This window comes from Halyomorpha halys, unplaced genomic scaffold, assembly GCF_000696795.3.
Source record: "Halyomorpha halys isolate HHAL.00 unplaced genomic scaffold, Hhal_1.1 Scaffold129.1, whole genome shotgun sequence".
Classification (NCBI taxonomy): Eukaryota; Metazoa; Arthropoda; class Insecta; order Hemiptera; family Pentatomidae; genus Halyomorpha; species Halyomorpha halys.
This window is the reverse complement of record NW_027106999.1, coordinates 15,500-27,879: the sequence shown is the minus strand read 5'-3', so window position 1 is coordinate 27,879 and position 12,380 is coordinate 15,500. Positions and strand designations below refer to the sequence as shown.

The following is a 12,380-nucleotide window of genomic DNA, read 5'->3' as shown; positions in this document are numbered from 1 at the left end:
ATGTTTACTGGATTTCCCAACTTTCTGGTGCTATGAGTAGTTTTCCCAGGAATATGGTCTTTTCATGATCAATATTGAAAAACTAGCCTCTCTAAATAGAGGTTATACCTAATTTTGAGAATAACCTCTCTGAATAATGTTTTACCATAATTTTTAGTTTGAACTAGGTCCTCAAATTTCCAGGTTATTGGGGGGTGGGGGAGAGAAGGGGAAGGGTGCTTGCTGTTGCTTAAAGGCATAAAACTCTCTGGTGATCAATGCCTTTAAGGGAAGGGGAAAGATGAGACCACTTCTTACACCCTACCCCAGTAATGATTTCTCTGTCCACAATTCTAAGTTGTATTTACTACTGTAACCTCAGCTCTCAATTTCCTACCTGTCTTTAAAGGTTTATTGGAGCCCACCTGGTTGGGTTCTCTTACCCAAAAAAAATTATTAAATTAATAATTTTTTTTCATGAATAGGTAAGTACTTTTGTACATTTTTTAAAAGTTCATTATAAAATATAATTTTTTAAAAATTTAAAGTCGTTTTTATTTTTTACGGACTAAAACTGAATCTCCAATCAATTCTTTCCGCCTGAGAAGGTTTTGAAATTGAGAAAATTGTTTAGGTATCTTGTTGAAAACAAAAATCTATGGATGATTTTAATTACTTTTTTTCTAACTTTTCATTACTTGTTGTGACAGCCAATGAGTTTATTGTAGGTTAAATCGGTTTGAGAATGTTTTTTTTTTTTTAATTCATTGTAATTTGTTTTACTGACTCAATCAATGATGAAAGGTATAATTGCCTTTTTGAATTAAGACTGATTAGCTCACCGCGGTTCTGCCTACGAAAACATTCGGCTTAAAAGGCCGCTAGCAAATCATATTTTTTCTAACTAAGAAATTGGGATTTGGACCCCAAAAAATTGATTTGAGTTCTATTTTGAGTTGCATGCTGTTTATTATGATCACTGGCCTAACTCGGCTAGATTTATTTGTTGTGTGGGGTTTCCTTAATTTTTTTTTCACAAGGGTCGGCGGAAATCTTTAAAAGACACGGCTAACCCCGTACCTATCCGTGTGTGGGATTTTTACCCACTAAAACCACAAGTTTTTTCCTCTCCACAGGACCGCCGTTAGGCATTACTTTTTTTATGGGAAACGGTTGAATGTTGCCTCATGCTTATCTTCTCCACATCGGTCATTCTTTGGTCATATATCGATTTTTGTTCCTTCCAAGCTAGACACCTATTCTAACCTTTTCTTCCGCTCTCAACTTCTTGAGGACAAATGTAGCAAATTCCTCCACTGTTGGTCTGACCACAGCATAGGGCTCACCAAGTTATGATGTTCATTCCCCACGATCTTTTCAATTAATTTCTTTCCTTTCCGATGCGCATGCAAGCAAAGAACACGTGATCCACTCGTTCCTCGATTACTGTTTATTTTAAGGGTTTGTCCAATTTAAAACGGTACTGGTAAGCTCCGAATCATCCGTGTCCAGTCAACAGTTGGGTGACATAAAAATCTACCTCACCATATCGACGACCATTCGACGAACCAACATCGGTTATCAACCTGTTGGTCCACCTTTTAGAATCTGCAGCGTCCCAACGCTGTTGCTACTGAGTGATAGTTACTTTCCGCTTTTCTTCTCTCAAAATGCGAGATCGTCGTTCATAATATTTCTTTCTTTCTTCAATTGGAGGCATTCTGGCTATCATAGGAAATAGTTCGAAATGCACTTACTGCCCTTAATAAAACTGCGCGAAAAACGGAAACCATCTGTCTCCTGCATGACGTTTGTAAGCATTATATCATTCTAAATTGGAGCTCCACATAATAGAATCGAGGAGATAACCGTAGCAAGAATCCTTCAGCGACTCTCTCTAGGACCTCCAATGTTCGGCATAAGACGTGACAATAAGGATGTTATTCTAGCAGATTTGGGGCTGATGTACTGCGTGTGAACATTAAACCTTATAAATCATTATTCCCAGGTATTTTAATCACGGCTGTGTGTGAACAGCCTAGTTCAAAAACGAAAAGTCGTACAATACTGGAATTACATATTTAGAACAGGTGTAAGTATACCTAGATTGTGACAGCAACTAGTTCTTTAAAATCGACTTACCGAGAGTTGTGTGCAAACAATTTAAAAATAGCATAAAGTTTGACATCAATATTTGAATAAATGTGTATTTAAAATGTTTATATACTTTTGCTATAAACTTAGCATAATTTAAGATGTGCCACTATTCAAGGAAAGCAATGATATTAAAGATTATCAGATATTAATTAAGTTGCTAAAAAATTGAAAAAAATAGGTATGAATGGGAATAATTAACTGAAAAAATTCAAAAGCAAAAAATATAAAAAATCTAAGTAATATAGTATGTGAAATTCCAAGAACTTCATTCGCAAAAAATAACAAAAATGTTAATATTTTTGAGATCCCATTTTTATCTACTCTAATCGATTTGGAATTCGGTGTTGATCTCCTTAATGAATGATACGTTCTTGTTTCTAGTTCTATGTAGTTCAAATAAATTTTATTCGGAGTTCCGTTTTATTTTGTGTACATTATTGTTTTTAATTTTATGCAATGGCTGGTTTATCTGATTACGAACTAGCTTTAAGATTGCAGAATGAATTAAATGGTGGCTTTGGTGATGTTCCTGTCCCTGTAATAATTTTTGTTCAGTTTGTCATGTATTGTATGGAAATATCATTTTTGTTTTATTCTGACTGTTTACATTTTAGGCCAAGAAACAAAAAAAAGATCACACGTCAATTATTGATACTGAATGGGAAAAGTTAGATCCTAATCCTGACATTTATGTACTTTTCCAGACTTTTGACAAAAAATTTTTTTGGAGTGCTCTTGAGAGTGTTGAAGTCAAGTGGAGTAAAAGGATGTATTCGTAAGTTTTTAATAACTTGCTATCATAATATATTTGGCTTATATATAGTCAGTAAATATTGTCATTAAGGTACTTGTCAACAATTATAGATGCGCTGGTATCTGTTATTATAAAGGTAAAAGAGGTGGTGTTTCTATAAGTTTAAGTTTGCCATTGTTGCAGCTGAGGCCTCGAAAAGATTTGGTTGAAACTCTATTGGTAATTTCAATTAATTTTTGCTAAATTGATAATGTAATCATTTTATCGCTTAAAAGAATGGTATTACTATAACTTTGTTCTTTTACAGCATGAAATGATCCATGCTTATTTATTTCTCACTGCCAACAAACAAGATCGAGAGGAGCATGGACCTCTGTTTCATGAGCATATGCATCGGATTAACAAAGCAGCAGGGACAAAAATAACGGTTAGATTTTGAATTTAAAAAAAAAAAATTACTTAGGATTTTCTTTTCAATTTATATTTTAAGCATATTTATTTATTTATATTTTGTATAATTTTAAATTTATCATAAAAGAAATTTTTATGTTATCAAGTATTTTAGGGAAATAGTAAGTGTGTATAAAACAAATTAATTTTGGTTTCTGTTAGGAATATCTGATGGTTTTTTTTATTTCATTTTTCGATGTTAGGAATCTAATTTTCGTTGTTAGTGATTTGATAAAATTTTTAATCGGATTGGTGAAATTGTGTCTGACTGTAGTCTGTGCTATTTTTTTGCACTATTGTGGTTTGGTTTGTAGTGTTGGGTTAAAGTTCTTCATGTCTTTCTATTAATGATTATATTTTTGTGAACATAATCAATTTCAAGAAATATTTATTTTTGATGAAGTTTACAAATTAGCATTGGAATCTTAAAATATTATGTTAGAAAGTTGAAGTCGTTTGAAAGTATGAGGAGAGTTGTCACCTCCAATTACTGTTAGAATCCTAGGACTCGCTTTGGCACAACATTTGTTTGTATCTATGTATACCCAAATTACTTAATAATGCTCATATGTCTTTTCATTTCTAGGTTTATCATTCTTTCCATGATGAAGTAGCCCATTACAAACAACATTGGTGGAGGTGTAATGGCCCTTGTCAGAGTAGAAAACCATTTTTTGGTCTTGTTAAAAGATCCATGAACAGAGCACCTGGACCCCATGACTTTTGGTATGCAGAGCATCAGTCTAGTTGTGGTGGTGAATTTATTAAAATTAAAGAACCTGAAAATTTCAAAGCAAGAAAAAGTAGAGTCAAAACTAACGGTAAATCTATTAAATATCTTTCATTTGTTATTGGGTAGTTTTGTGAAAATTCCTTCCTTTTATTATTTTTATCAAACATATCTTTTTTCTTTCTATGTTCCATATTTTCACTATTTTACCAGGATATTTTCAGTATTTTATAAAGACATTAAAAAGAAGGACTTTTCACAAAACTACCCAATAAAAAAATGAAAACCCATTGAGACAAATATTTTATATTTTAATTATTTTGTTATATTTATGATATGTTTTAATAATTGAATTACTAGCTATTTAATCAGTCATTAATTTGCATTTTGATTGGGAGCACAGTGGAATGCAGAACAAATTGCTGTTTATTAATTATTAATTGTTTCTATTAATTTTCTTGTGTTCTAGCTTACTCTATGAGCTTTTGTCATTTTTCTTTGTATTGGGTAGATCCTCTTTGTTACTGACATACATTTTTTTGCATTGGCTGCCATCCAATTCATACATTTTAACTTTGAATATCCTGCTTTTCTCTCCATGTTAGCTTTGTGATTTCTGTACCAGCCATTCTCTTGATCATCTCAGTATTCCTGACAATGTCAACTTCATTAAATGTTTCACAGAGTTCCGTATTTCTGCTTCTACAGAACTCTCTAAAAGACTGAAAATTCTTTGTAGAACCTTCCTCTTGAAGAATAAGAGATCTTATTTGTCATCAAGACAGGCTGGTTAAGGGATTTATCTTATTGTGCCTCTTGATACCTCTAATACCTCCACACATGCTTTTGTAGGTCAAAAAAATCTGTTAGTGGTTGCGATATTATTATAAAGTTTACTTGACACTCTCTAATATATCATTACCAACAGAAATAATTAGATTGAATACTCTGCCCTCTTAAGTGAACTGATCTTTTATTTTATTTTACTTCACTAAAATCAGGACATCGGGAATCTTTGTAGGTTAAGGAAAGTGCCCTTTAAATCTTCAAAGGACTTTGGATAATGATAAGTTAATTAATTAATCTCAATAAAATGTTTGTCATTTTGTTTTTAAACAAAATGATTTTAACTATTTCAAGAATGGTATTCAAAATTTACTAACCTGTTATTCTTAATTTTGGATTATTTCATGTGAAACATGTCACATCTAGAACTTGAGGTCCGCTACAACATTTCGGAATCCCGAAAGTCATTACAATTATTTTGTTTTCTGATTTGTTTTAGAGTTCTCTTTTTATTGAACAATGTTTTTTGTTTTTCTGATTATTATTACACTAAAAGGATTGAAAACCCTTCTTCAGCTCGACCCATTTGTATCATTTGTGAATTTTTTTTCTGATACATATCTTGAAAAATATTACAACCAGTTCTAATATAGTAAAAAAAAAATTATTGAAATAACGTTTGTATGCTTGCAATTAAGACCTGAATCGATTAAACAATTTTTTTTTCTGAGAGATGTATGGAAATGAAGTAAAGATGCATTTGAATGTGATAATTGTTTCTCTAGGGCAGCCATGAAAATGAGAATTGAAGTGCTTATTGAAGTAGAACATTAGTAAAGTTCCGCAATATGATAAATTCATCATGTTTATCAAAAAGAATTGTTTCCTGATATTGTATTATAATTAATGTATACTGATCTTTTGAAACAATTTTATTTAAGTAGAAATGGAAAATTATCTGTTGTTTGAAAATCACCCTTATTAAGGTGTAATAAACCAAATAAAGAACGATGAACAAGAAGTTACAATCAAATTATATGTTATGAAGGATTAAATCTGGAATAAATGAATTTTTTTTTTTTAAATTAAAATCTTAAATCTTCTTTGAATTGTTTTTTTTTCTATATTATTTTAATTTTGAAGTTGGAAGATTCTTATATGAATAAAATTAAATTTAGTGATACAAATATAGCCATATAATTGAATTGAGAAATCTTTCGTTATCTTAAAATATTACATTAGAATTGTTTATTATGTTATTTTTTTAAAATCTTGTGTTTCTTTCTGTTTTAAAAATAAATAATTTACTTTTCATGAACTATAAACATTAATTCTTTTTTCTTTGTATTTGGGTTTTGAATTTTTCACTCACTGCTTTCTATATGATTTGAGTGTTTTATAATTTAGTCCTAATTTGTTCTTACAATGCTGTGTACAAAAGAAAAAAGTTGTATTGAATCTAAGACAGAAATTACGTATTAGTCAGCAGTGCCAGGCCTTAGATGCTATAAATATCAGTGTTTCACAATTTAATGGTTTTGCCAACTTACTCTTTATATGCTGATGCTAATTCTCTGACTGTCTGCACATGATCTCGTTGTTTTGGTTTTAATGCGGGTTCTTTGTAATTTTTTCAGCTGATAGGTAAATATTTGAAATAAACCTTAAATTTTTTGAAAGATTTGTTACATCAGTGCTTTGTCAATGTGAGTTAGTTATTTATTTAAAGTTTTTCATTCATTATTTATTATATTTAAATTGACGTGTTTTGAATAAAAAAATGATTGAACGTATTTGATTAGTATTTTTAAAAAAAATATATTAAACAAGTTTCAGAACTAAATTTTATTAGAATGCATTTTTCTTTCCAATATTTATATGTATTTAAAGAAAATGTTTTTGAAGGTATGACTTCAATAAACTTAATAAATTATAGTTTGACATTTAATTAAAAAAAAATTTCTTATAAGTCTGTTAAAAGTATTAAGAAATTAAAAATTTACACATGTATTTATCCATATTAGAATTTATGAATGTGTTTTACTTTCTTAAAATCTAAAAAAAAAAAAAGTTTTATTTATTTAAAAACAAATCTGTCTACTACATGGATAATTAATTTGTGATTTTAGTTATGATTTGATTAGATTCTTTTTTTTTAGTTGATGACTCATTTGTTGTTCTTGATGTGAGAGACTTAAGGTCCATTAATACATTTTCATTCATATTTAAAAATATTTTTTTAGTATTTCCATGCTGTATTATAGTAACCTTTTTATCTATAATGAAAGTTTATTTCTGTATGATGGATGTTTCCTAGTGATCATTTTCAAACTCCATAATTGTACGTTCAGCCAAAGTGTAGTTTAAATGATAATAGAAATATCCATTTATTCCATTAGTGTGTATCATACTACTGATAAGTGCTTCAAAATTATTGTCTAAAACCTCAGTGCTTTGCAATTATATTTATTCTAGACTATACATTTTATTTATTCCTTAAATGACATATTTAAAATTAAATTATAAGATTAAATAATGTTTTGGTCCTTTGTGGGAAGGTCCTCTGCCATTCATATTTATTCCATATCAACCAGGATGAAATTAATTAATAAAAATTTTTCTTATTTATTCTGTATCATATAATATCATTTTCATTCTGGTAATCTTCATTATCGATTTTATTTCTACTTTGTGAAAATTTTCTATTGTTAAACAACCTTAGGAAGCAGAGAAACTCTCTCAAAGTGGAGAAAATTTTTTGTCCCTATACGTATATCAGGTAAGCTGCCTTTTCAAAAAGTTGACATCTTTATTTGTTTTCTAAAATTTTGATTAGTTTTAAAAGTGTGGTTTGATTAGTAAGCTAGTTGTTATTCCAATATATTAAAAAAAATCTTAAAAATTATAAATGATTTTTATCATTTGTTTTTGAAGTAGTAGCTCTCTATGGTCCTATCTTCTGGGCTCGGTTCGAGTCTGGCAGTGGTAGATATTCATTTATTCTGGTATATCAACCCATTGATGGATCGACCCTGGGGTTGAAAGGTATGGCCATCTTCTTTAAATTGGGAAAAACTTGGTGGTTGACTGTGGTCCTCACAAAATTGCCTTCTTGTTGTTGTGATTTGTTAAGGTTTTGGGGTATGAAATCCAATAGTCATCAACGCCTGTGTTTCATATTTTATTTTCCTAGATATTCGGATTTATCTCTTAGATATTTCATATTTTTGTTTCAATCCTAAGATTCTGAACTCTTTAAATTTAAGATAGTTTTAAATTGAAGAGTTTGAATTTAGGGTTTAAATGCTGTTTAGTAAATTATGTTTTCTTAATAAAGTTAATACCGATTTTATTATTTTTTGTCATCATTCAGGGCCACTGACACACCTGGTCCCACTCCTTATCTGCTTAAACCCGTGGTATAGATATTCTTGTAAGATGTGACTGACTCTAAGTGACTATTACAATATTGACACTTGGGTGATGGCTGCTTGTTGATCAGACAGAAATGATTAAGATTTGTATGTCCTGTTCTCAATCTAGCTATTTTTATTTTTATTTTAGTTATTGCGATTTAAATGATTATCTCCTTGTAAAACAGTTGTTCAAGAAACAGTACCTCCTTACCAAGTACTGAACACTACACCCTTCATTGGTTTTTTATGATTTATTTATTATTATCAAAGCATCGTAGACAATTAATTGATGCATTTTTTTCCTTGTCTATTGTATCTATTTTTTAGATGATTTTTAAAATAAAAGAAATTATTAAAAAATAAATAAATAAACAGATAAAACTTGGAAAGTATCAGATTAAATCACAATACAATGAATAAAGAAAACTGACACAAGACTGGGATGAGTTGTTATTTTTAGAAATCAGTTATAGTAAACAGACAAAGGACAGAGAGGTTCTTCCTTGAGATGTTTACCTGTGCCATTCTCTTTTTTTAAAAGATTTTTTGCACTAGTATAAAGATTTGTCTTGTTAATTAAGTATATCCCACCATATTTCTTATTTAATCAAATTATGCCCTTAGGTTTTATTTTTATTTTTTATTTATTTATGAGAATTTCCAAGTGACTTGCCATCCCATTGCTTCTTCCTGTTTATGTTTATCTTCTCAATTTACTCTTGAACAATTGAACTTTCGATAGGTTTTTTCAGTGCTGCAAAATTTTCCAGTTGCTCTTCTATGCTTGTTAAAAAGTCCAGTTGGTAATCTGTAAAAATTTTCCTTTTTGATGTGAATATTGCTATTTTAGTGCCAGTGTTGGAACAGATGCAGGGTTTTATTATTGTCATTGTTTTCTTATACAAGGGCTGTCCAGAAAGTTACAGATGTTTTGAAATAAACAAGTCTCAAATTGAAAAACTTAAAGTTGATTATATACATTTGAAAGGTACTCTCTTAAGTTATTTTTCTACTTAATTTTCATTCAAATTGAGACATTTATCGTACCGTGGCACAAGTTTTTCAATACCCTCTCTGTAGAAATATAGCGCCTGCGATTTCAACCACTGGTTTACACTGGCATGCAATTCAGGATCATTATCAAAGCGTTGTATACCAAGCCATTTTTTCATCACTGGGAAGAGATGGTAATCGCTCGGCACCAAATCCAGGGTTTATGGTAGATGGTCAAACACCTCCAATCCAAAACCATCCAAGAGGGCACGGGTACAGGCAGGTATTGGCCGTGTGTGGATGTGCATTATCATGAAAAAACAACATCTTGGTGCTAAGTTTTCCCCGACGCTTATTTTGTATGGCATGCCGTAACTTTCTTAGTGTTTCACAATACCTTTCTGAGTTGATTGTTGCTCCCGTTCCAGAAAATCAACGAGAAGTACTCCCTTGGAGTCCCAAAACACAGTAGTCATGACCTTTCTTGTTGACAGTGTTTGCAAACACTTTCATTGTTTCTTGGGGGTATGTGTGTGGCCCCATTCCATCGACTACTGTTTTGTTTCACAGTTGACATGCTTCACCCAAGTCTCGTCTGCGGTTACGATACAATCTAGAATTATATTACTATTTGTCAACAAAAACCGAATCACAGACCGCACTTTACAAGTGGTAAGATTTTCTATTGCAGGGCATATTTTAATGATTCACAGAGAGCAAAGTTAGGAATGCACAATCCTCATGCTACAACAGCTGGATACGTACTGAATGTAGGAACGTTCGGACACCAAGATGGTGACTCTACCCCCATCCATTGCCACGATAGGCCAAAACGTCTGTTACTTTCTAGACAGCCCTCGTAAAACTGTTTTAATTGAAATATCAATGAAATTATCTATACAATAATTAATCCAGTGTTAAGATGAGTGTCTTTTCTTTTATTAAAAAGAAAACGAAAAATATATCCTTATATGTAGTGATAGTATATGTAGTGATATGTAGTGTATAGTGATTTATATATTGTATTTCAAATTTCATTTCTCTTAAATAATTCTAATCACATTTTCTTTCTAGATGAAAGCAATTCTTTGACAAAATATTTTCCCAAAAATTCAGAAACTTTGCCTAGTGCTAAATCTACGGGAACCTCCAAAGACAAAAAAAAATCAGTTAAGAAAAATGAAACAGATAATTCGAATAAGCCTTCAAGTAATTATTGTATTATATCTTCTTAAATTATTGTCAATTTTTTTTAGAATTGTTTATTCTAGATTTTTTATTTTCTGTTCATAGGTATTATTTCTCCTTTGACCAAGTTTTTTTCTACATCTTCATCAAATACTTCTGATTCAAAGTCCAGTAAGATTAACAAAACTGGTGTCAGTTCTGGCATTAAAAAAACTGAAACCAATAACATCCATGGTTTTTCCTCTGTGAAAAGTGGTTCACCATCAAAAAGTACTGCTAGTGCTGATAAAGTTAATACAATAAAACCTAACATCGCAGGATTCGGTACTGGTCTGAAATCAAATAAAGGAGGAACATTAGTTATGAATCCAAGACCAGGTTCATCTGTAAATTCAGATGAAAATTCTAGCTCACCAGTGAAAGAGAAAATTATTCCATTTACTGGGACTGGTCATATGCTTGCACCAGGAGCTGTTGCAGATCGCTCAAAAAGTGTACTGCTTTCATTATTTGATAAAAAAAATTCAGAATCATCCAGTAAAAGTGATAAACCTGTTGAAAATAAGGTAAATGAAGGAAAAGAAAGAAATAGGAATTTACAGAGACAAGAATCTGGTAGTAAAAATAAAACAGAAGAGAAAAAAGGTTCTAAACCTTTAAATAAAGCTAGTTCTGAATTAAAGAGAAATGAAAAGGACACAAATAAATCCTCAGATAGGCATGAAACAGGAAGCAGCACTGTTTTAAAAACCAAGACTAATGGAAATGATCGTTCACCTTCTAAGAAGATAAATAAAGATAGGGCTAATGATGGCTCCTCTACTTCTAAAGAAGGTAGTGTTTCTGGTTCTGAAGTAAGAAAAGAAGTGAAGGACGAACCAGTAATTATTAACTCTGATTCAGACGACGACACTACTACGACTATAGACGATATTGTCAACTGCCCAGTTTGCGGATTCCAGACTCTAGGCAGTCTCATTAATGAGCATCTTGATGAATGTACTGGACTTCAAACTGTTCTCGAAAATGTTCAGATAATCGATGATGAAGGTGATTTTGATGTACCAAATCAAGTACAGTGTCCGAGCTGTGGTATTTTCTGTCTCGAAGACGAGATTAATGTACACCTAGATGCCTGTTTGAGCTGAGCGCTGCAAATGAGATTAGCTTGTTTGAAATTGGTGTAGATCTATAATAAAAAATTTATAATTTGTGATCTGTGATTCCGATGTATCATATAAAAATATCTTAGCTTTTTGAATTATTTTATTTATGTGTAAAATAATGTTTCATCATCATTTCATGTTCAATTGCAACCTTGTTGATGATTGGTTTCATGTTCCTCTTGTTTTTTTTTAAAGTGTGAGAAGAAAAAAATTATAATTATGTTATTTATTTATTAATTGTTACTTTGATTTTGGAACCCATTTGAAATCATGTGTATAAATGAAAAGAATGTTATATCTTTCTTCTTGAAAATATTGTTACATGCAGAATCAATATTTTAACTATCCTTCTGAATAATAATTTTAGTTTTAAAATATTGTATAGTTTTGATCTGTTGCCATTTTATTAAATGTTTCATTACATTCCATTAATTAAAAACATAGTCATTGTGTTAAAAATTAAAAATTCTTATCAACCAACATATGCTGATTTTATTTAATATTCTAATGGGATAGTTTGCTATCTGAAGTCTGAAATATTTATTAAAAAGAGTGTAGTAAATTAGCTTTTGTAATTTTTTTTTATTATTAAATGTTATGTAAATTATTTTTAGTTTTTTTATTGTCCTATTAGTATTTTGTCATATTTTATATTTTCTGTTTATTTGTCGTTAATATAATTGAAGCATTGTTGGGACAAGTGATGTAACTGCAAAAAAAAATATTTATTTTAAAAACTAAAAATTCTTGAGGGAGGACAT

General features: G+C 30.5%; 1 protein-coding gene across 3 annotated transcripts; it reads left to right on the top strand.

Annotated features, from left to right (window-relative positions):
- Positions 1–2,493: 2,493 nt before the first annotated feature.
- On the top strand, positions 2,494–11,669 carry LOC106678235 (DNA-dependent metalloprotease SPRTN). Of its 3 annotated transcripts, none has more exons than XM_014416645.3 (7): positions 2,494–2,673; positions 2,751–2,911; positions 3,001–3,109; positions 3,198–3,317; positions 3,927–4,161; positions 10,340–10,474; positions 10,559–11,669. In XM_014416645.3, the coding sequence occupies exons 1-7, from the start codon at positions 2,593–2,595 to the stop codon at positions 11,599–11,601; spliced, it is 1,884 nt and encodes a 627-aa protein (XP_014272131.1). In that variant the 5' UTR covers positions 2,494–2,592; the 3' UTR covers positions 11,602–11,669. The 3 variants fall into 3 exon arrangements, with proteins under 3 accessions (XP_014272131.1, XP_014272132.1, XP_066901439.1); XM_014416646.2 differs by having other exon boundaries at positions 2,514–2,673; positions 3,027–3,109; XM_067045338.1 differs by lacking the exons at positions 2,494–2,673; positions 3,001–3,109 and having other exon boundaries at positions 2,791–2,911.
- The last annotated feature ends 711 nt before the right edge of the window (positions 11,670–12,380 follow it).

What these genes read in the sequence shown, in the direction of transcription:
- LOC106678235 (XM_014416645.3), top strand. Translation starts at nt 2,593, where the DNA reads ATGGCTGGTTTATCTGATTACGAACTAGCTTTAAGATTGCAGAATGAA. An exon ending in TTGGTGATGTTCCTGTCCCT is followed by an intron (nt 2,674 to 2,750) that starts GTAATAATTTTT and finishes TTTACATTTTAG; the next exon opens with GCCAAGAAACAAAAAAAAGA. An exon ending in TAATTCGAATAAGCCTTCAA is followed by an intron (nt 10,475 to 10,558) that starts GTAATTATTGTA and finishes TTCTGTTCATAG; the next exon opens with GTATTATTTCTCCTTTGACC.